The sequence below is a fragment of the Oncorhynchus kisutch genome, linkage group LG6, assembly GCF_002021735.2.
Source record: "Oncorhynchus kisutch isolate 150728-3 linkage group LG6, Okis_V2, whole genome shotgun sequence".
NCBI lineage: Eukaryota > Metazoa > Chordata > Actinopteri > Salmoniformes > Salmonidae > Oncorhynchus > Oncorhynchus kisutch.
In genome coordinates, this window is record NC_034179.2 from 53,671,463 (window position 1) to 53,697,207 (window position 25,745).

The 25,745-nt window shown below is 41.6% G+C and overlaps 1 protein-coding gene across 1 annotated transcript in view; it reads left to right on the top strand.

Annotated features, from left to right (window-relative positions):
* Positions 1-15,781: 15,781 nt before the first annotated feature.
* Positions 15,782-25,745, top strand: part of LOC109892173 (BTB/POZ domain-containing protein KCTD16-like) — a 92,236-nt gene continuing 82,272 nt past the window's right edge. Inside the window, exon 1 of the mRNA XM_020484611.2 lies at positions 15,782-17,372. Within this exon, the coding sequence (XP_020340200.1) occupies positions 16,529-17,372 (844 nt within the window). The 5' untranslated portion in view covers positions 15,782-16,528. The remainder of the gene's footprint in view (positions 17,373-25,745) is intronic.

The following is a 25,745-nucleotide window of genomic DNA, read 5'->3' on the forward strand; positions in this document are numbered from 1 at the left end:
TGCTCAAGAAGACTCTTGCTTGTAATCGCTGCCAAGGGTGCTTCAACAAAGTCCCAAATAAAGAGTCTGAATGCTTACCTGTATGTAAAATGTAATATTTCCGTTTTTTTTTTTTTACAAAATAGCAAACATTTCTAACCCTGTTTTTACTTTGTCATTATGGGGTATTGTGTGTAGATTGATGATGGTTTAAAAAAAAAAAAAAGGCTGTAATGTAACAAAATGTGGAAAAAATCAAGGGGTCAAAATACTTTACGAATGCAATGTAAGTCGTGCGTCTCCCTGAACAGCAGGAGGCAGATTATACAGTCAACTTTCCTGCCAGTTCCTTTTTTTCACCTTTATTTAACCAGGTAGGCTAGTTGAGAACAAGTGCTCATTTACAACTGCGACCTGGCCAAGATAAAGCAAAGCAGTGCGACCCAAACAACAACACAGAGTTACACATGGAATAAACTAACATGCCGTCAATAATACAATAGAAAAAGTCTATATACAGTGTGTGCAAATGAGGTAGGATAAGGGAGGTAAGGCAATAAATAGGCCATAGTGGCGAAATAATTACAGTATAGCAATTAAACACTGGAGTGATAGATGTGCAGAATATGAGTGTGCAAGTAGAGATACTGGTGTGCAAAGGAGCAAAATAAATCAAATAAGTAACAGTATGGGGGATGAGGTAGTTGGATGGGCTATTTACAGATGGGCTATGTACAGGTGCAGTGATCTGTGAGCTGCTCTGACAGCTGGTGCTTAAAGTTAGTGAGGGAGATATGAGTCTCCAGCTTTAGTGACTTTTGCAGTTTGTTCCAGTAATTGGCAGCAGAGAACTGTAAGGAAAGGCAGCCAAAGGAGGAATTGGATTAGGGGGTGACCAGTGAGATATACCTGCAGGAGCGCGTGCTACGGGTGGGTGCTGCTATGGTGACCAGTGGGCTGAGATAAGGCGAGGCTCTACCTAGCAAAGACTTGTAGATGACCTGGAGCCAGTGGGATTGGCGACGAGTATGAAGCGAGGGCCAGCCAACGAGAGCGTACAGGTCGCAGTGGTAGGTAGTATATGGGGCTTTGGTGACAAAACGGATGGCACTGTGATAGACTGCCTCCAGATGGTTGAGTAGAGTTGGAGGCTATTTTGTAAATGACATCGCCAAAATCGAGGATTGGTAGGATGGTCAGTTTTACGAGTGTATGTTTATCAGCATGAGTGAAGGATGCTTTGTTTTGCGGAATTCGAAGCCGATTCTAGACTTAATTTTTGATTGGAGATGCTTAATGTGAGTCTGTAAGGAGAGTTTACAGTAGAGACAGACACCTAGGTATTTGTAGTTGTCCACATATTCAAGTCAGAACCGTCCAGAGTAGTGATGCTGGACGGGCAGGCAGGTGTGGGCAGAGATCGGTTGAAGAGCATGCATTTAGTTTTACTTGTGTTTAAGAGCAGTTGGAGGCCACAGATGGAGAGTTGTATGGCGTTGAAGCTCGTCTGGAGGTTAGTTAACACAGTGTCCAAAGAAGGGCCAGAAGTATACAGAATGGTGTCATCTGCGTAGAGGGGGATCAGAGAATCACCAGCAGCAAGAGCGACATCATTGATGTATACAGAGAAGAGAGTCGGCCCGAGAATAGAACCCTGTGGCACCCTCATAGAGACTGCCAGAGGTCCGGTCAACAGGCCCTCCGATTTGACACACTGAACTCTATCAGAGAAGTAGTTGGTGAACCAGGCGAGGCAGTCATTTGAGAAACCAAGGCTGTTGAGTCTGTCGATAAGAATGTGGTGATTCACAGAGTCGAAAGCCTCGGCCAGGTCAATGAATACGGCCATTTGAAATGGTCGGTAATCTGTTTGTTAACTTGGCTTTCGGAGACCTTAGAAAGGCAGGGTAGGATAGATATAGGTCTGTAGCAGTTTGGGTCTAGAGTGTCTCAGTGCAGTGGGCAGCTGGGAGGAGGTGTTCTTGTTCTACATGGACTTTACAGTGTCCCAGAACATTTTTTAGTTTGTGCTACAAGATGCAAATTTCTGTTTTTAAAAAACTAGCCTTTGCTTTCCTACCAGCCTGTGTATATTGGTTCCTAACTTCCCTGAAAAGTTGCATATTGTGGGGGCTATTCGATGCTAATGCAGTACGCCACAGGATGTGTTTGTGCTGGTCCACTGCAGTCAGGTCTGGAGTGAACCAAGGTCTATATCTGTTCCTGGCTCCATTTTTTTTAATGGGGCATGCTTATTTTCTTGACTACGGTGACACCATTTATCAGAATGCAGCAGCCACTAATCTTAATCCTTTCGATGCCGTTCACAATTGCGCTCTTCACTTTATCACGTGATAAAGTCACGTGATCCATATCACTGCATCCTGTATCAAAAGATAGGCTATTCCTCATTAAAGTCCCGTAGATCACTTCATTTACTCCCTTTTTGTTCACAAAGCTGTACTATACAAGCTTCTGACTTACTTGTTATTAAAACCCGTTCACAGGGTTCATTAACTCTTGAGAATCCTCTGGTCTCCACTGAACTAGGTAAGTCTGCTTTTAGTTTTCGTTTTTTGGAATTCATTACATTTGGATTCCCTGGTGCCACTAAGGCAGTTTTAAACCATGATGATAAATTAGTTCACTGAGGTGTGCAATTGTTTTGATTGAATGACTTTAATGATTTGTTTATGATGCCTGTGATGTTTGTGATGTTCTAATGATTTGTACTTGTTATTGCATCTTTTTATTCTATCTTGTATCTTGTAGTTTTATATTTTATTTGATGTCCTCAGGGCACCATTTTAAAATTAGACCCTAGTCTCAATTGGACTCCCTAATAAAATTAAAATAAGAGGCGCTGTCGTGCCCCCTTTATGACTGTGCGGGTGTGTGTGTACTGCATTAAATCATTAGTGATGTGGATGACAAGGAACTTTAAGCTCTCAACCGGCTTCACTACAGCCCTGTGGATGGGGTCGTGCTCTCACCTCTTTCCCCTGTAGCCCACGAACAGCTCCTTGTTCTTGAGGAAGAGGCTGTTGTCCTGGCACCACACTGCTAAGTCTCTGACCTTGTCCCTGTAGGCTGTCTCATCGCCGTTAGTGATCAGGCCTACCACCGTCATGTCTTCAGAAAACTTGCTGATGGTGTTGGAGTCATGCGTGGCTACGCAGTCGTGGGTGAACAGGGAGTACAGGAAGGGACTAAGCACACACTGAGGGGCCCCTGTGTTAAGGATCAGCGTGGTGGAGTTGTTGTTGAATACCTTCACCACCTTGGAGCCCAGGTTCCAGTCGCAGAGGGAGATGTTCAGTCCCAGGGTCCCCACCTTGGTGATGAGCTTGGAGGGGACTATGGTGTTGAACGCTGAGCTGTAGTCTATGAACAGCATTCTAACATAGTTATTGAGATTGCGTTATCTGTGGGTCTGCTGGGGTGGTATGCAAATTCAAATAAAATCAAATTGTATTTGTTACATACAAGTGTTTAGTAGATGTTATTGCAGGTGTAGCGAAATCCTTGTGTTTCTAGCTCCAACAGTGCAGCAATATCTAACAATACGCACAATCTAAAGTAAAGGAATGGAATTAAGAATATATAAATATTTGGATGAGCAATGTCAGAGCGGCATTGACTAAGATACAGTAGAAACACTAGAAGAGTAATGCAAAATGTGTATACATTATTAAAGTGACTAGTGTTCCAATTATTAAAGTGGCCAATGATTTCAAGTCTATGTACAGGGCAGCGGCCTCTAATGTGCTAGTGATGGCTATTTAACAGTCTGATGGCCTTGAGGAAAAAGCTGTTTTTCAGTCTCTCTGTCCCAGCGATCATGCACATGTATTGACCTCGCCTTCTGGATGATAACAGGGTGAACAGGCAGTGGCTCGGGTGATTGTTGTCCTTGATCATCTTTTTGGCCTTCCTGTGACATCGGGTGAAGTAGGTGTCCTGGAGGGCAGGTAGTTTGCCCCTGATGATGCGTTGGGCAGACCGCACCACTCTCCGGAGAGGACTGCAGTTGTGGGCAGTGCAGTTGCTGTACCAGGCAGTGATACAGCCTGACAGGATGGTCTCAATTGTTCATCTGTAAAAGTTTGTCAGGGTTTTAGGTGCCAAGCCAAATTTATTCAGCCTCCTGAGGTTGAAGAGATGCTATTGCACCTTCTTCACCACACTGTCTGTGTGGGTCGACCATTTCAGTGTGTCAGTGATGTGTACGCCGAGGAACTTGAAGCTTTCCAACTCCTCCACTGCCGTCTCTCCGATGTGGTTAAGGGGGTGCTCCCTCTGCTGTTTCCTGAAGTCCAGGATCAGCTTCTTTGTTTTGTTGACGTTGGATGAGAGGTTATTTTACTGGCATCACACTCCATCACACTCGTCATTGTTGGTAATCAGGCCTACTACTGTTGTGTCGTCTGCAAACTTGATGATTGAGTTGGAAGCGTGCATGGCCACGCAGTCATGGGTGAACAAAGAATACAGGAGCGGGTTAAGCACGCATCCTTGTGGGAACCCAGTGTTGAGGATCAGTGAAGTGGAGGTGTTGTTTCCTACCTTCACCACCAGGGGGCGGCCCGTCAGGAAGTCCAGGACCCAGTGGCACAGGGTGAGGTTCAGACCCAGGGCCTCAAGCTTAATGATGAGCTTGGAGGGTACTTTGGTGTTGAATGCTGATCTAAAGTCAATGAACAGCATTCCTACATAGGTATTTCTACATAGAATTGGAATGGGTCCAGGGTGCCTGGGTTGATGTTGTTGATGTGTGTCATGACCAGCCTTTCAAAGCACTATCTCAACCAGCTTCACCTAGAATGCTTTTCCAAAATTCTTGAAGGAGCACTACAGTGCGATAGTCATTTAGGTAGGTCACCTTGGAGTTCTTGGGACCAGGGACAAAGGTGATTAGCTTGAAACATATTGGGATTACAGACCCTGAAGAGTTTGGTTGCTATACCCATTAAATGTTTGGGAGCATAATTAGAGTTGGGACTTTCTTTCTTTTTGGAGTTTAGGGCAGGTGTCATCAACTATATTCAGCTGCAGGCCGATTCATTTCTTGAGCAATTGTCAATTACAAATAATTAGTAGACTGCAAGATGCCCAAACAGACATGTTTCACTAAAACATAATAATGTCAAACTTTGCTTACATTTGTATACAATCACGTGTCTTTCTGTTATGAGTGGGAATACTTGGGAACCAATTTATTTTATTCCTGGTGTTTTATGTCCAACAACGAAAAAAAGTACATACACTACAGGTCAAAAGTTTTAGAACACCTACTCATTCAAGGATTATTCTTTATTTTGACTAATTTCAACATTGAGACTAATAGGGAAGACATCACAACTATGAAATAACACATATGGAATCTTGTAGTAACCAAAAACATGTAAAACAAGTCAAAATATATTTTATATTCTTCAAAGTAGTCACACTTTGCCTTGATGACAGCTTTGCACTCTCTTGGTATTATCTCAACCAGCTTCACCTGGAATGCTTTTCCAAAAGTCTTGAAGGAGTTCCCACTTCTAATGAGCACTTTTTGGCTGCTTCTTCTTCGCTCTGGAGTCCAACTCATCCCAAACCATCTCAATGGGGTTGAGGTCGGGTGATTGTGGAGGCCAGGTGATCTGTGGCAGCACTCCATCCCGCTCCATCTTGGTAAAGTAGCTCTTACAGAGCCTGGAGGTGTGTTGGGTCATTGTCCTGTTGAAAACCAAATAATAGTCCCACTAAGCCCAAACCAGATGGAATGGTGAGTTGCCGCAGAATGCTGTGGTAGCCATGGTGGTTAAGTGTGCCTTGAATTCTAAATAAATCACTGACAGTGTCACCAGCAAAGCACCACAACACCTCCTCCTCCATGCATCACAGTGGAAACCACACATGCGGAGATGATCTGTTCACCTACTCTGCGTCTCACAAAAACACGGCGGATGGAACCAAAAATCAAAAATTTGGACTCATCAGACCAAAAGACAGATTTCCACCGGTCTAATGTCCATTGCTTATGTTTCTTGGTTCAAGCAAGTCTCTTCTTATTATTGGTGTCCTTTAGTAGTGGTTTCTTTGCAGTAATTTGACCAAGAAGGCCTGATTCATGCAGTCTCCTCTGAACAGTTGATGTTGAGATGTTTCTGTTACTTGAACTCTGTGAAGGATTTATTTGGGCTTCAATTTCTGAGACTGGTAACTCTAATGCAATTATCCTCTGCAGCAAAGGTAACTCTGGGTCTTCCTTTCCTGTAGCGGTCCTCATGAGAGCCAGTTTCATCATGGCCCTTGATGGTTTTTGCGACTGCACTTGAAGAAACTTCATCAAACTTCTTGAAATATTCCTGGATTGACTGACCTTCATGTCTTAAAGTAATGATGAACTGTTATTTCCTTTTGCATATTTGAGCTCTTCTTGTCATAATATGGACTTGGTCTTTTACCAAATAGGGATATCTTATGTATACCACCCGTACCTTGTCACAACACAACTGATTGGCTCAAACAAATTCCACAAATGAACTTTTAACAAGGCACACCTGTAAATTGAAATGCATTCCAGGTGACTACCTCATGAAGCTGGTTGAGAGAATGCCAAGAGTGTGCCAAGCTGTCATTAAGGCACAGGGTGGCTAATTTGAAGAATCTCAAATATATCAAATATATTTCGATTTGTTAAACACTTTTTTAGTTACTACATGATTCCATATGTGTTATTTCATAGTTTTGAGGTCTAGACTATTATTCTCCAATGTAGAATGTAGACTGCAATAAAGAAAAACCCTACCACTTTTGACTGGTACCGTATATATACACAGCTGAAGTCGGAAGTTTACATACACCTCAGCCAAAAACATTTAAACTCAGTTTTTCACAATTCCTGACATTTAATCCTCGTAAAAAGTATAGTCTTAGGTCAGTTAGGATCATCACTTTATTTTAAGAATGTGAAATGTCAGAATAATAGTAGAGAGAATGATTTATTTCAGCTTTTATTTATTTCATCGCTTTCCCAGCAGATCAGAAGATGACATACACTCAATAAGTATTTGGTAGCATTGTCTTTAAATTGTTTAACTTGGGTCAAACGTTTCATGTAGCCTTCCACAAGCTTACCACAATAAGGTGAGTGAATTTTGACCCATTCCTCCTGACAGAGCTGGTGTAACTGAGTCAGGTTTGTCGGCCTCCTTGCTCGCACACGCTTTTTCAGTTCTGCACACAGATTGTCTATAGGCTTGAGGTCCGGGCTTTATGATGGCCACTCCAATACCTTGACTTTGTTGTCTTTAAGCCATTTTGCCATAACTTTGGAAGTATGCTTGGGGTCATTGTTCATTTGGAAGACCCATTTGCGACCTAGCTTTAACTTCCTGTCTGATGTCTTCAGATGTTGCTTCTTTATATCTACATAATTTTCCTCCCTCATGGGGCCATGTATTTTGTGAAGTACACCAGTCCCTCCTGCACTAAAGCACTCCAAAAACATGATGCTGCCACCCCCGTGCTTCAAGGTTGGGATGATGTTCTTCGGCTTGCAAGCCTCCCCGATTTCCTCCAAACACAACAATGGTCATTATGGCCAAACAGTTCTATTTTTTTTTCATCAGACCAGAGGATATTTCTCCAAAAAGTACGATCTTTGTCCCCAGTTGCAAAGCATAGTCTGGCTTTTTTATGGCATTAGCTTCTTCCTTGCTGAGCAGCCTTTCAGGTTATGTCGATATAGGACTCATTTTACTGTTGATATAGATACTTGTGTACCTGTTTCCTCCAGCATCTTCACAAGGTCCTTTGCTGTTGTTCTGGGATTGATTTGCACTTTTCGACCAAAGTACATTCATCTCTAGGAGACAGAACGGGTCTCCTTCTTGAGCGGTATAACTGCTGTGTGGTCCCATGTTGTTTATACCTGCGTACTGTTGTTTGTACAAATGAACGTGGTACCTTCAGGCGTTTGGAAATTGCTCCCAAGGATGAACCAGACTTGTGAAGGTCTACAATCTTTTTTCTGAGGTCTTGGCTCATTTCTTTTAATTTTCCCATGATGTCAAGCAAGGAGCCACTAAGTTTGAAGGTAGGCCTTGAAATAGATCCACAGGTACACCTCCACTTGACTCAATTGATGTCAATAGCCTATCAGAAGCTTCTAAAGCCATGACATCATTTTCTGGAATTTTCCAAGCTGTTGAAAGGCACAATCAACTTAGTGTATGTAAACGTCTGACCCACTGGACTTGTGAGGCAGTGAGTTAAAAGTGAAATAATCTGTCTGTAAACAATTGTTGGAAATATGACCTTTGTCATGCACAAACTAGATGTCCTAACCGACTTGAAAAACTATAGTTTGTTAACAAGAAATGTGTGGAGTGGTTGAAAAACTAGTTTTAATGACTCCAACCTAAGTGTATGTAAACTTCCGACTTCAACTGTATATATATATATATGAAATAGAACATTGCCATTCTTTGATCCATTATCTCCACATAGTTTTGCAAAAAGGCGTGCACACAGTTGATTTGGTTTGATGTAGTTTACAAAAACAATGTTGAGACCACACTAGTCGCACTTGATATTGCACACCCAGCAGAGAATCAGTGATTAGGGGCATCATCGGGCACACATCGAGATACTATAATAAGCAACTAATTGTCAAACCCTGAGCAATATGACATTTAATCGATTACAAATTACATGACCCTCCCCTGGACTCAATTTTAAAAAGACTAAACCCTACTAAAAGCAATGACCATCCACCATTTTCCTCTGGGTAATAATTGTGTAAATGTTGACCTCTCCCTTGCTCTCCTTAGTCAGCCACTCTACAAAACATTTTTGAGTGTTAGTTAGTTTATGCATTTTTACTAGTTATAAGGTCACCAATGGACCCTCTATTTTACAATGTGCCCCTGCAAATCAGAGAGGCCTCTGAAGATAAGTATTATTGACTCATCCAGTAGCCAGATGTAATGAATTGCATCTACAGTGCCTTCAGAAAGTATTCAGACTCCTTGAGTTTTTGGTTGTGTTACAAATTGGGGATGAGGGGTGATTTTTTTTTTTTTTTTTGTCAACGATATACATAAAATACTCTAATGTCAAAGTGGAAGAAAAATTTTAACTTTTGTAAAAAAACAAAACATAATATACTGTATCTTCATTAGATGAGTATTCAACCCCCTGAGTCACCTAGAATCACTTCTGCCAGTGATTACAGCTGTGAGTTTTTCTGAGTAAGTTTTTTAAAGCTTTCCACAACTGGATTGTGCAAAATTTGCCCATTATTATCTTCAAAATTCTTCAAGCTCTGTCAAATTGGTTGTTGACAACTGCTAGAGAACCATTTCCAAGCAGATTTCAAGCAAAACAGACGCTCAGGGACAGTCACTGTCTTCTTGGTAAGCAACTACAGTGTAGATTTGGCCTTGTGTTTTAGGTTATTGTCCTGCTGAAAGGTGAATGAATCTCACAGTGTCTGGTGGAAAGCAAACTGAACCAAGTATTCCTCGAGGATTTTACCTGTGCTTAGCTCCACTGTTTGTTTTTTATCCTGAAAAACTCCCATCCTTAACGATTACAAGAATACCCATAATATGATGCAATTAACATAAATACGACATCCCCACCAACATCTGTCTGTTTATGCTCGAGATATCTTTTTTTTTGTATGGGCTGTGTCTGTCTCAATCAACCGCATCCACTTATGTCAACCTTCTGCATCTGTGGTGAATTTGGCAGAGCTAGAGCACTGTTTGTCAGACCAGGAGACACCCCCCTAATGGTTGCCTGCTAATTGTTAACTGCTAGCTAGCTTTGTGCTAGGGGAGAGCTAGCCTTCCATTTTGTCCTAGCTATTTTTTGCTTCTGTTATTGTTAGCTGTCTATTGGTTTTTGTTACATTTAGTACACAGACCCAAAAGGCATCTTAATATATTATGAAAATGTGTGAATGTGTTTTCTTTTGAAATGAATGTAAACAGATAATTCTCTACTAAGAGATGATTTTGAAATAGGGCTGTCAGAGTTTAATCAGTTAACTCAAGTTCACTTTTTGTCATTTGATTTTATGTTAAAAAAAATTCACATGATTAATCACATTGTCGGAAAGCATTCCAAGTACACTGAAAACATCCAAAATACATAATACAGTATATCACATTGTCTGAAAGCATTCCAAATACCCTGAAAACATCCTAAATACATAATACAGTATATCACAAAAGTGAGTACACCCCTCACATTTTTGTAAATATTTGAGTATATCTTTTCATGTGACAACACTGAAGAAATTACATTTTGCTACAATGTAAAGTAGGGAGTGTACAGCTTGTATAAGAGTGTGAATTTGCTGTCCCCTCAAAATAACTCAACACACATTAATGTCTAAACTGCCGGCAACAAAAGTGTGTACACCCCTAAGTGAAAATGTCCAAATTGGGCCCAAAGTGTCAATATTTTCTGTGGCCACCATCATTTTCCAGCACTGCCTTAACCCTCTTGGGCATGGAGTTCACCAGAGCTTCACAGGTTGCCACTGGAGTCCTCTTCCACTCCTCCATGGCGACATCACGGAGCTGGTGGATGTTAGAGACCTTGCACTCCTCCACCTTCCGTTTGAGGATGCCCCACAAATGCTCAATAAGGGTTTAGGTCTGGAGACATGCTTGGCCAGTCCAACACCTTTACCCTCAGCTTATTTAGCAAGGCAGTGGTCGTCTTGAAAGTGTGTTTGGGGCCATTATCATGTTGGAATACTGCCCTGCAGCCCAGTCTCCGAAGGGAGGGGATCATGCTCTGCTTCAGTATGTCACAGTACATGTTGGTTCCCTCAATGAACTGTAGCTCCCCAGTGCCGGCAGCACTCATGCAGCCCCAGACCATGACACTCCCACCACCATGCTTGACTGTAGGCAAGACACACTTGTCTTTGTACTCCTCACCTGGTTGCCACCACACACGCTTGACACCATCTGAACCAAATACATTTATCTTGGTCTCATCAGACCACAGGACATGGTTCCAGTAATCCATGTCCTTAGTCTGCTTGTCTTCAGCAAACTGTTTGCGGACTATCTTGTGCATCATCTTTAGAAGAGGCTTCCTTCTGGGACGACAGCCATGCAGGCCAATTTGATGCAGTGTGTGGCGTATGGTCTGAGCACTGACAGGCTGACCCGCCACCCCTTCAACCTCTGCAGCAATGCTGGCAGCACTCATACGTCAATTTCCCAAAGACAACCTCTGGATATGACACTGAGCATGTGCACTCAACTTCTTTGGTTGACCATGGCGAGGCCTGTTCTGAGTGGAACCTGTCCAGTTAAACCGCTGTATGGTCTTGGCCACTGTGCTGCAGCTCAGTTTCAGGGTCTTGGCAGTCTTCTTATAGCCCAGGCCATCTTTATGTAGAGCAACAATTCTTTTTTTCAGATCCTCAGAGAGTTCTTTGCCATGAAGTGCCATGTTGAACTTCCAGTGACCAGTCAGTATGAGGGAGTGTGAGAGCGATGACACCAAATGTAACACACCTGCTCCCACAGACATTTTTCCAGCCAAAGAGAGGAGTCACAAAAAGCACAAATAGAGATAAAATGAATCACTAACCTTTTATGATCTTCATCAGATGACACTCATAGGACTTCATGTTACACAATACATGTATGTTTTGTTCGATAAAGTGCATATTTATATTAAAAAAACGTAGTATACATTGGCGTGTTATGTTCACTAGTTCCAAAAACATCCGGTGATATTGCAGAGAGCCATATCATTTTACAGAAATACTCATTATAAATGTCGATGAAAATACAATTGTTAAACATGGACATAGAGATACACTTCTCCTTAATGCAACCGCTGTGTCATATTTCAAAAAAGTTTTACGGAAAAATCAACCCATGGAATAATCTGAGTACAGCTTTCAGACAACAAAGCAGCCAAAAAGATATCCGCCATATTGGGTAGTCAACATTAGTCATAAATAGCATTATAAAAATTTACTTATCTTCATCAGAATGCACTCACAGGAATCCCAGTTCCACATTAAATGTTTGATTTGTTCAATAATGTCTATCATTTTTGTCCAAAGAGCTACTTTTGTTAGCACGTTTGGTAAACAAATCCAAAGTCATGAAGCGCGTTCCCTAGTTGCAGGCAAAATGTCAAAAGGTTCCGTTACTGTCAAACGATGTACGTTACTGTCAAACGATGTACATGTCAAACGATGTATGGAATCAATCTTTAGGATGTTTTTAAAATAAAACTTCAACAATATTCCAATCGGAGAATTCCTTTGTCTTCGGAAAAGCAAAGGAACGCAGCTACCTCTCATGTGAAATGTGGGTGACCAGCGCGTGACTGCTTGCAGACCTCTGACCCATTCCTCTCTCATTCGGTCCCACTTCACAGTAGAATCCTCAAACAAGTTTCTAAAGACGGTTGACATCTATTGGAAGCCTTAGGAAGTGCAACAACCAATATCCCACTGTGTATTCAATAGGGGCTGGGTTGAAAATTGACCAACCTCGGATTTCCCGCTTCCTGTTTTGATTTCTTCTCAGGTTTTGGCCTGCCATATGAGTTCTGTTATACTCACAGACATCATTCAAAAAGTAATTATATGCATATATTAGCAACTGGGACTGAGGAGCAGGCAGTTTACTCTGGGCACCTCTTGGCACCTTTCATCCAAGCTACTCAATACTGCCCCTGCAGCCATAAGAAGTTAGTAGGGCGTTGGGCCACCACGAGCCAGAACAGCTTCAATGCACCTTGGCATAGATTCTACAAGTGTCTGGAACTCTGTGGTAGGAATGCAACACCATTCTTACCAAAGCACAAATGTGAAACTTGGAATATCACATGTGAAATGTTGGGAAAGCACATGTGTCTGAATCATGTGAGAAATCCATGTAAAACCACATATCTGACTCGTGAAAATAAAATAAAAAAATGTCATCACATTGGGATTTCTTCATATTTTTTTTCTGAGGGTAATACCAACCTGACAACCAGCTGACTTATTGCACAGACACAATCCCCCCAATAACTCTTATCAGGTTCACTGATAAGTGCTGAAAAAGGGACATGCTGCCATCTATCTGCTTCTCAGCTCTATAGTCTGTTTTTCCTCCCAGGCGCCGGTTCATCTTCCATCTCCCTTATAAAACCCCCATAAAATTAGCAGTTTCACATGTAAGAAAACTCTAACTGTGGAAATCTCACTTTCATATGTGGAATTTCAGATTCACATTTGGGATTGAAATAATGTTATGGTAGCAATGTTTCTACCGGTGGAAATTAGGGTGACCACATTCAAAACGCCCAAATGCAGGAAATAAATGCGTTAAAAAAACGTCACATATGGGGAACATTTTTTTCAGGAGGGGAAATCACATGGGAAATGTACATGTGAAACTTCACTCGTCTGAAAACCACGTGTCTGACCAAAAAACAAAGAAAGTGATTTGTTCCGAAAACCATGTTTTTTTCATGTGATTTATTTTATGCTTTTTTGTAAGAGCTCTCCCACATAGTTCTGAGGTGCCCCAATCCCCTGCTTCAAGTGACTGAAGCAGTGCAATGAAATGCAGAGCGGGATTCATCTGGGCATAAAGCACGCAAGTACACTCCCCAAAATCATGCTGAAGTGAATGAGTAAGTCATCGTACATCATAGGCTCTGTCTGTAGAGATGTGAGTGAGTAGGGGGCCTCTCTGATATACTTCCATTAAGCCCCCCCCCCCCCCCCATAGAGGGGTTGTGGTTTGAGAGGAAGCCAATGGTAAAGTAGATCTAGACCAGCTCCTCGGTGTCTGATGATGATAGATTATTCTGCTAAGTAAACTTACCTACCTTACCTTAAGTTCTTATTGAACAAACCCTTTCAGTTCTGCATGGAGAGACAAGACGTGGAAATAAAAGAGCATAATGTTGATTTCCAATGTATCTCATTTGAAACTGCCATAGCCCTACTGCACCAACAGTATAACACCTTACAGATGGTCACATCACTTTAAATAGAAGCACATGACGTTGTATTTATGATTACAGCCATGGCCTACTTCTGACGGAGTGCACAGAGGTCTCAGGAAGGCCCACTCTCTGAGGAGCAGCAGGTCTTCCGAAATACCACAGGACAACATTAAGTAGAAAAACAAACACTTAACATATTTTTTTTTAAAGAGGGCAATTGTATCATCTCTTCCATTTACTGTATAATATCATCCAGCGTAAACCACTGGAGCGGTTTTTAATCACTTGATGAAAGTTACAAAGTGGAGGAATCCATCAAATATTAAAATTGGTGGTAGGTTCTTCTGAAATGAAAGTGCTCAGAACGAGAGGAGAGTATCTCTCCTCTCAGTTTTAGTAGGCCTTTCCTGCAGTCAAATGACCTAGTGGCCTCATGGGTGGATGTTATTAATATTTTTCATAATTTCATAAATAATCAATAATAGAAACACCACATTTTCTTTTTTTTAAATTCTTTATATGTCAAACGGTTTTGTTATATTTCAGTCTTCTGTGATGAATATAAAGTGTAATATTGGGATGCAAGCACAACATTTGATACATTTCACTTCCTTATCTGACATGGTACAGGTGTCTTCTTTTTAAAGCCCATAACCATGTGTGTGAGGTGTATGCTTTTGTTTCAAAGTAGATTTGTTTTAAGACTACTAAGAAACACTCTGTGTGACCCTGATTTAGCCCACTGCAGTAAAATGTTCTTGTGGGATATTGGGCAATATGTCATTAACAAATTAACAATTAACAATGACTGCTGGGATGGCCAACCATGTCCAACCAAGTCCAAATCCAAAGAGTGAACTTATATCTAATAAAGTAGTAGCAGTATTACCTTTTGTTATGAAATGGATGCCTAGATAAAGGTATCTTGAACATATTGTGGAGTTATACCCAACATGACGTGGTTGGGTACTTTGTGCAATCTTGGCTTATAAAACCAATAGCATTTAGCCCTGTCTGTGAAAAAGTAGGCCTAATTATTTGTTGTATCAATAATTGCCTTGTTCCCCTCAAACACTTATATCCAAGATAACTGTTTCCACTATCGTATCAACAAATGTAGAGACATTAAGACAGTCTACAACACGTTGAGTTTCAACAAACAGAATGCTGAAATGTGCACGTGCCGCAAACTGGAGTTGCATGCAAGGTGCCTGTGAGCTGGTGGAGCTGTCCGTGGTTTAAGAGCGTCGAACATAACTGCAAGAGGCGCTGTTGCATAATCAGAATGTTAACGTAACAGTTGAGGCAGTAGCTATTTGCCACACCAGACCAGTCAAGTACAATGCAAATTGATGGGCTACTGTTAAGTATTTATTTATATCATAATGGCCTACTATGGTTGACAACACAATGGTCCATTCTTTTCGAGCCTGAAATCGCTTCCGTTTTAAATACTCACAAAAACCTATTATGGACTAAGATAATGGAGAAATGATTGCACTCGGATTGGGTGTTGGCTGTTGAAACGTAATCTTGTTGGATAATTTTCAGTTGGCACAAGTTTAACCTATACTGTAATTTTTATCAGAGGTCGACATAAAAAAAAGGTGAAAGGTAGCTTTCAATATACGCTATATATATATATATATATATATATATATATATATATTTCAGTATATTCCTTTAAGATGATGTAATTATTTATTACCTATTATGGTTTATCCCTGCACCATTGAGGCAACATCAGCTGAGACGTTGTTTTTTTTACGCTGCACCACCTTGCTTGGAGGGGACGGGGAGAATCGTTTCAGCTCCTCCGACAGCTCCCGCTATGCAGCCTCAGCGCGCCCACAACCATGACACAATTTGTTCCTCCGACCGCTAACAGCACAATCTGAGCACTGGGGGACACACTACAGGACTCATCGGGGCGGAGTGGATGCAACCTCTGTGAAGTTACTCGTGTTCAAAGGAAGTTAGAGATAAAACGCCGGTGATAACGATATCTTTCCCTTTGGACTTTAGAAGTTGTTGTGAGGAGTTTTTCTATTGAATATGTTGTAGATATATTTGTGCATTTATGTAGAGTATTGGGCCATCTATAAGCTATTCATTTTGCTCTAGCAAACAGAAGCAAGGCAGCTCATGTTCCGTTTGACAGCGTTTCTATGTGATCTGGCCGCGGGGGTTCTCATGAACCTCAGTCATTTCCCTCGGCAATGTTTTTCTCCCATGGGCAATGGAGGCAGAGCAACTGATGCGCGCTGTTGTGGTACACACCTTTGATGCGTCTGTATATATTTTTTGTAGTCTCAGAACACTGTTTTTCTGTTAGTTTTTGAGGTGGGTTTCGTGGACATCCACCATTATGCTATTTTTCTAAGACTGCAGCGACTGGTAGGTGAATGACTGACTTAAAAAGAAACATTTGTCATAATTTATGTTCAGTGTGTTTAATTTTACATTTTAAACACAAATATACCTTGTTTTAGTACCAGTAAAATAGCAACTTTTGGACATCAATCTACCGTTTCCATCTAAAATTCGGTGGAGTTTTTAGTCAATCATGACGGAAACAATGGCATTGAGTGGAAACTGTAGGACTAACCCTACGTCCAAAGACCAAGGATCTGTTCAGAATAGTTTCCCAGATGTTGTAGAATTAAACGTTGGGGGACAGGTGTATTACACACGTCATGCAACGTTAGTAAGCACCCCGAATTCCTTGCTGGGAAAAATATTCTCACCCAAGAAAGATGCCACTAACGACTTGGCGCGGGACCCTAAGGGACGCTATTTTATCGACAGAGATGGATTTTTATTTCGATATGTTCTGGACTTCCTCAGAGACAAACAAGTTGTACTGCCCGACCATTTTCCAGAGAAGGGGAGGCTTAGGAAAGAGGCGGAGTACTTTCAGTTGTCAGACATGGTCAAACTATTGACCCCCGAAGATCTAAAACACAGTCCAGACGAATACTTCCACAGTGATTTTGAAGATGGTTCTCATGGCAGCGACCACAAGATGTGTCCGCCGTCATCACTGGTCCCGGCGGACAGAAAAAGTGGGTTCATTACAGTTGGTTACAGGGGCTCTTGCACAGTGGGCAGAGAGAGTCAAACTGACGCCAAATTCAGAAGGGTTCCGCGGATTTTGATTTGTGGGAGGGTCGCGTTAGCCAAGGAAGTTTTTGGCGAGACCTTGAATGAGAGTCGAGACCCAGACAGGACACCAGATCGATATACTTCCAGGTTTTACCTGAAGTTCAAACACCTTGAGAGATCATTTGACATCCTGTCAGAGTGTGGTTTCCAGATGGTTGCCTGTAACTCTTCAGTCACAGCGTCCTCCGTGAATCGACACACAGAGGACAAGATCTGGTCAAGTTACACTGAATACATCTTCTATCGTAAGTTGCTTTCGTTTTTACTTTCGTTTCTACCAGGTACCAATGTAACTCTACACACATCCCATGTGAAATAGTCCTCCCAAGTCACCACTAGAAGGCACACTTGCTTTACAAGTTTTCCCCAAGCATCCTGCTTTTGAAGTAGCACTGAGAGTGGTCACACACACACACACACACACACACACACACACACACACACACACACACACACACACACACACACACACACACACACACACACACACACACACACACACACACACACACACACACACACACACACACACACACACACACACACACACACACACAATATATCATGCATGCACAGAGATAGTCACTCAGTCCCTGTCTGTGTATGAGAGTGTGAGTGCCAGTGATCAATGCTTGCCAAACTGTGTATCTTTTGTGGAAATGGTATGTTCCAATCCACTCCATGAAAAACACAACTGAAAATAGCCTACTACAAATTGAGCAACAGAATGTGTAGTTTGAATGCCGTTATGCGTTGAGGACATGTCTGTCTGCCCACTCAAGAACTAATCTAGTTTGAGTTCACTCCTTTTAATTGCACTCTTACTGCTCTGTTGTATTCCCCCATGGGTCTAAACCCACTTGTTCCCAGACACTCCTACCTGGGAAGTGCTATTCATCTTCCATACTGAGTGCGCTGCGGCCTCTCTTCATTTCTCTCCAAGCCTTCATTTTGAGGCATTGTAAGATGTAAGATGATGGGTTTTATAAGGGCTCTCAAAATATTTTATGGTGCAACAAAATACCACATATACTCAGAGGTGACAGTATATGAGGTGTTCCTTGGCTGCATAGGCCCTGCCAAAAGGTAGAACGCAAAGCAAGCTCATACTGCGACTGCATTCCACTCTGAGCTCATAAAACATAAAACGTACATCGGGTGGCGGGGTAGCCTAGTGGTTAGAGCATTGGACTAGTTGCAAGTTCAAACCCCCGAACTGACAAGGTACAAATCTGTTGTTCTGCCCCTGAACAGGCAGTTAACCCACTATTCCTAGGCCGTCATTGAAAAATAAGAATTAGTTCTTAACTGACTTGCCTAGTTAAATAAAGGTCAACAAAATATATAGTATAGATAGTGTAGATTCTTCTGTGTCATTTCCTTGAAGAATTTGCAAGGAGATGCTATTAGATTACCAATAAGCACTGTATGTTGGGAGCATATTAAGTTCCCTGATTAACAGGTGCAACAATTTAGAGATTATTCCTTCAGAAAAGGAGTAGATACAATTCCACGACAGCTAAACCTGTGTCACGACTCATGCAGTTCAGATGCACTTGACACTGTCTGGTCTCTGTACTACACAAACGCACATTCTAGCGATACCATGTATATTTGTCGATGAGAGTAAGCTCCAAAGACCTCTCCTTGTTTACAGTGAAATAACATTGCTTTGCGGATCCCGTCAACCAATATTTAGCTGTGAGTGCACACAGGAAGTTTGTAAAGGTTGAAGGCACGCAGTGAAATCAATGAAGTCAGTGACAGCCTCTTGTTTGTCTGCTCACCCTCTCTGCCTCCCTACCACGCTCCTGCTCCCCCGTCGCCCCTGGCAGAGCGCACCAGTTGCCTTTTATAGGCCTCGCTGCTCCGTCTCGGTGTCTGCGTCGCCTGCTATCCACGGCAGTCACATTTATTTACCAATTTGTCGCATGGTTAAAGTGATTGATAATCAATCATTTTCAGTGACAGTCGTAGGACTCACTGCTGGGACATGCATGCCGAAGACCTAGTAAATCATGCAATCATTTTTGGGGGCAAAATAATAATTTCTAAACCATTTGTCTGGGTCCTTCCTCTTGACATAAATAAATACAAAAAATTATTACATTACAGAAAATGTGGTCATTGCGAATGCCGTTTCATATGGTGATGGTAAGTCATGTGTGACAAAGAACACTATTAGCTTAGTATACACAAATTAACAATTCTCCTGTAATGTGTAGCGGTAGGTGGGAAGACACATTCAAGGCCTTTGCACCTTTCCAGAGTGGCACCACACAAACACACCTGTACCGGTTTCAGCTTGAACAACTGCAAATGTAATACATCAAGCATTTCGCAGTAAAACTTTGGTGTGACATTTTGGGAAGGAGCACAATGCTGTTTGCCTGTTTAAACCGATTTGCTTAGCTGGAGATGGGGCGTGACAGCTCAAAGGCTGCGCTTCATAGGTGCAGCTGCTTCCCAGTCCAGTCTGTCAGGGGAGCTGCTCTGATCCCAAAGTCTGCATTATTCAGACAGAACCAGGGAGGGAGGGTTGAGGAGAGAGGAAGGATATCGAGGAAAGATGGACTGGATTATCTGGCTGTTCCTTGACCTGCTCTCCAAACGGTTTAATGACTGCAATCCCAGGCCCCAAGGGAGTCCTAGGAACTCTGGAGCTGCTGTGCATTTGACTAAGAAAGACCTGTTGAGGGAGAGATTACATAGTCCATTTTCTGGATTGAAACGGCAGATGCTTCAGCTATTGTGAGTAAGTAAGTGCTCTGTGGTGCCGCAGATAATAGCACAAAGAGCTGCTGGAGTGACTCTTCACAAGCACACTGATGCTGCAATGCATAGCATAACACCGGGCATTAGGCTTGGGCAGGGTATGGAAAATAACGTAAGCATTTGTTTAAAAAAAAAGTCTAAATCATCTCAATGACAATTTCTGGGAAATTTGCATATATACAATTTTGGGGAGATTATGTTTGGCTTATTGCGTTATTGAATGTCTGTTGAGGTTGGAGTAGGTTGCTAATCCGTAAAGAAAATTATGAAGTCGATAAATCTTATTTAGCAAGAAATGTCATCTTAAACCACGGTAGAACATGTCACCAACCTCTAGCCAGAGGCTACCCATAAGAATAACAAAGGGAACTTTTGAATGTGGATATATCCATGATGATGAGACTTTTCCTTATAATACTGACTGACCCCCATACCCATCACATTTAAAACTGCAATATGTAACCTTTTGGGTGACCAAAAAATATTCACATGGAAATATGACTGTCATTCTCATTTCATTTTTGCATCTTTCGGTTTTATACACCAGCTTCAAACGGTTGAAAAGGCAATATTTTTGTTATTTGGAAAATATATTTCACAGCGTTTTAGATGGTACAATGATTCTCTACCCTATACTGGCTTGCTTTGTCACATAAACTGAAATTAGGCGAACTATTAGAATTTTAGCAACCAGGATATGGTGGAGCGATTTCTGCATAGTGAGGAGTTACTCTCGTCATAAATCTAGAGAAAAGAAGTGCAATGGGCCCACCAACGAAAAATGAGCCTCATTCAGAAAGAGATTATGCTCCACGCTCACTTAAACACATTTACTTAGATATGCAATTTTCTTTGCTTTGGTATGTTGAATCATTTCTGCCTACTATGCAACTGTGAGGGAGGTTCTTGAGATAGAAAAATGTAACACTTGTGGGACCAATATACATGTTCTGAAATGCTGTATATGCTGTAGATACGGTGTCTTATTGTTCAATGGCTGGGGCAGGATAATATTGTTTATTTTTTTATATTGAATTCAATAGAATCTCAATCTCGACACCTCGGTTGTCCTTCATTTGTGGCATAGCTTCACATCCATGTCTTACGTATATAACAAATGCAAATAATTCACTCTATACTACAGCTTGATGACCTGTGGGAATGTTGACATGGATTTTAGAAGTTGTAGTTCTTAAAATGGATCAAGATTCTAGTAAGAATACAGCCCTTAATCCTGAAACCTGAGCTCCATATGTATCTGTGACCAGAGGCATGTGGTATCATGGCTGTATAGCACATGCTGAAATACATTTATTTCTTCTTTACTTCTTCACTTTTTATAATCCCATGGATGACAGATATTGTGGTTTGTAGTCTCACTGTGTGTGTTGGTCATAGTAAGCTACTGGTGACAGGTGACAGTTTTGATACTCATCTCTGCATCCTGGATCAAAAGGTTGGCTGGACTTCGCTAAAGGTCCATAATATTTGATTTGATTTGATTTGATATATCTCTACATGATTCCCTTTTTGTTTACAAGGTCCTACTTCATAAACTCCCATCTTATCTAGCATTGCTGTTGACATATAGACAGCTGAGTTGCCTAACTTGTTCACAGGATTGGCTAACTCTTGAGGTTCCTAAGGGCCTCCACCGAGCTACACTGTAGGTAAAGCTGCTTTGATTCTTAAAGCACCGTGTTGCCGGAACAAAATTCCGAATACATTTCACCTTAATGTTCTGCTGCCGCTAGGCCAGTTCAGAGAATTGATTGTGGACTTATTTGTGGAGGAATGTAACAGTTTATCGAGGTGATTTGTGATGTTTTACTTGTGCTTCACAGGACTGTAGTTTTGTGTTTTAATTGTGTATTCTGTGTATATTTTGTGTATAATGTGTATATTTGTGTTGAATCGTGCAGGGCACATTTGGAAAAAGAGACCTAGGTCTCAATATGTTTTCCCTTTTAAAATAAAGGTAAACAAAATAATAATACAGTTTTTCTCAATTGCTAAAACACAATTTCTGAAACCTTGCTCCATTTCCTGAAAACATTAAACACAAAACCTCATCTTCAAGCACTATTTACATAACCTCTTACTCCTCTTGCAAAATGAAACATTCTCCTCAAAACAGTTTTACCTGTGTTCAAAATCAAACACTGCTCTCAAATCGTAAACAAAGTGATCAAAATGATATACACTCTCAAGCAGTCAGTAAACAATACACCGGAAAATAGAAAACACATTGTTCAAAACATACAATTCTCAGGGAGAAGTACATTTTTAATCAAAAAAAAATATTCATATTTTTCCGTCATTGTCTTTTGATGAACGAAAACATGTTCTATCATAGTAGCTCAAAATTGATCAGAAATTACTACTCTGCTTTGCTCTTTGCAATTTTGTTTTTTTGTTCTTCCTCCTCCTTGTACCCCTATTTTTACAGTACTGTACCCTGTATCTCACAAACTTGTCCTTTGTCTCTGTGATACTGTAATTCTGGTTCTTTGTTGATATGAACCTGCAACCAGTCAAAATCTATTGAATAGTCAGTACTGTTAATAAATGGAAAGCACAATGTTCAGGGCCATACAATTTGTCCATTGTACAGTATACAGCCTACAATGCACTGTACTACAGTATCCATTCTCAGACTTTCTCCTTCCCACCTTCAACAACCTGTTTGCTCTCTGAACTGGTTTATATTGGTTGTGTCGCATCATTTGAAACAGGTTAAATCCATTTTGAGTGGTTGTGTTCAATCAATGACATATGTTCTCTATTTGTATTTGATTGTTGCCACTTGTGTTTACCAGTATGAATGACATGTGCATTAGAGTGCAGAATGTGTTTTGAGAATGAGAATGTGTTTAGAGTTTTGCTGAAAAGTCCAAGTGAGATCTGCAAATTGTGTTTTACCATGTGAAATGGTTTAAGGTATTGACAACAGACTGCATAATTAGCTAAATGAGTCCAGGCAACTGAGAACTTTGTTCAGCCAATGGGTTTTAGTGTTTTAGCAATTGAGAAAAACTGTAATACATATGTGCCCGCCTTGAAGGTCCCCTTACATGCTTCAAAGAGCTAGATACTTGAGCCTTTAGATACAAATCCTATGTACTCTGGATTTCTCATCCCTTGTGTTACACTTAACAAACATATGGAATATTTCATGTGTTTGCATCAGGACTCAGGAGGCAATGATGTACTGGCTTTAGAACCTGTTATTTCAATACTATGAGAAGTCGGCAGGGCCATGGTAAATTGTCTCACTTGGTAAATGTGAAGATGCCCCAGAGGTATGCCACTAATTGTGAGATCAGCATGTTCAGCTATGTGTGTGTGTGAGAGTGAGAGAGAGAGAGAGAGAGAGAGAGAGAGAGAGAGAGAGAGAGAGAGCAGACAATTATCAAAATCCATCACCCCTGAATCTCATGTTAGACAATTAGTGATGTTACAGGCTGACATTTCAGTGCAGAGCTACCCTTTATTAATCATTTCGCGTCTCGCGTAATAAACCTTGCATACGTACAACAGTTTTCAAGCAGAAGTTGGCACTTATAAAATGGGAACTTGAGAATGTGCTCACCTCCTGCAAACTTTAGACTATGCATATGCTCATCTGCTAGTGGTGGAAATATTCTATTTCAAGCTGGCAAGTACAGTAAGTATTTTTGTTTAAATGGGAGATATGATGAAAAGCTTATTCATAAAAAAATGTCAACAGGAAAAACATATGAACAAGAATGCAACCATTTGCCATTAGTGAGAAGAGCGAAACATCTATGTGTTTTATGTTTCAAATCTGAAATAATTAGACATAAGGAATCTTAGAATTAGACATATGAAACGTTTTTCCTATTTTATTTTCAGAACCATTGCAGAATATATTCCTCACCTTTTCTGTCTTTGATGGGTTCATATTCCCGAAGGGGCCATACTACAAATTACCATGCACATCTCTCATGTAATTGCACCTCATAAATAGATAGGCTATATGTAGTTCAAGTTTTGCAATATCATAGATTGGAGTAGGCCTATGTATCAAGTTTATTGTCATTGGAGTAGGCCTATGTATCAAGTTTCAAGTTTTTATTGTCATGTACACAAGTAGCCTAGAGTGAAATGCCTTTCTTGCTTGCTCTTTCCCAACAATGCAGTAATCAATATCAGTAGTACTATAATATTTTTTAAATAAAAAGTCAAGTTGAACAAAAACCTTTATTTAACTAGGCAAGTCAGTTAAGAACAAATTCTTATTTTCAATGACTGCCTAGGAACAGTGGGTAAACTGCCTGTTCAGGGACAGAATGACAAATTTGTACCTTGTCAGCTCAGGGATTTGAACTTGCAACCTTCCGGTTACTAATTCAACGCTCTAACCACTAAATCAAATCAAATCAAATCAAATTTATTTATATAGCCCTTCGTACATCAGCTGATATCTCAAAGTGCTCTACAGAAACCCAGCCTAAAACCCCAAACAGCAAGCAATGCAGGTGGAGAAGCACGGTGGCTAGGAAAAACTCCCTAGAAAGGCCAATACCTAGGAAGAAACCTAGAGAGGAACCAGGCTATGTGGGGTGGCCAGTCCTCTTCTGGCTGTGCCGGGTGGAGATTATAACAGAACATGGTCAAGATGTTCAATGTTCATAAATGACCAGCATGGTCGAATAATAATAAGGCAGAACAGTTGAAACTAGAGCAGCAGCACAGTCAGGTGGAAGTTGAAACTGGAGCAGCAGCATGGCCAGGTAGACTGGGGACAGCAAGGAGTCATCATGTCAGGTAGTCCTGGGGCATGGTCCTAGGGCTCAGGTCAGTTGAAACTGGAACAGCAGCATGGCCAGGTGGACTGGGGACAGCAAGGAGTCATCATGTCAGGTAGTCCTGGGGCATGGTCCTAGGGCTCAGGTCCTCCGAGAGAGAGAAAGAAAGAGAGAAGGAGAGAATTAGAGAACGCACACTTAGATTCACACAGGACACCGAATAGGACAGGAGAAGTACTCCAGATATAACAAACTGACCCCAGCCCCCCGACACATAAACTACTGCAGCATAAATACTGGAGGCTGAGACAGGAGGGGTCAGGAGACACTGTGGCCCCATCCGAGGACACCCCCGGACAGGGCCAAACAGGAAGGATATAACCCCACCCACTTTGCCAAAGCACAGCCCCCACACCACTAGAGGGATATCTTCAACCACCAACTTACCATCCTGAGACAAGGCTGAGTATAGCCCACAAAGATCTCCGCCACGGCACAACCCAAGGGGGGGGGGGGGGGGGCGCCAACCCAGACAGGATGACCACAACAGTGAATCAACCCACTCAGGTGACGCACCCCCTCCAGGGACGGCATGAGAGAGCCCCAGCAAGCCAGTGACTCAGCCCCTGTAATAGGGTTAGAGGCAGAGAATCCCAGTGGAAAGAGGGGAACCGGCCAGGCAGAGACAGCAAGGGCGGTTCGTTGCTCCAGAGCCTTTCCGTTCACCTTCCCTTCATATGACCCACTGAAGAGATGAGTCTTCAGTAAAGACTTAAAGGTTGAGACCGAGTTTGCGTCTCTGACATGGGTAGGCAGACCGTTCCATAAAAATGGAGCTCTATAGGAGAAAGCCCTGCCTCCAGCTGTTTGCTTAGAAATTCTAGGGACAATTAGGAGGCCTGCGTCTTGTGACCGTAGCGTACGTATAGGTATGTACGGCAGGACCAAATCAGAGAGATAGGTAGGAGCAAGCCCATGTAATGCTTTGTAGGTTAGCAGTAAAACCTTGAAATCAGCCCTTGCTTTGACAGGAAGCCAGTGTAGAGAGGCTAGCACTGGAGTAATATGATC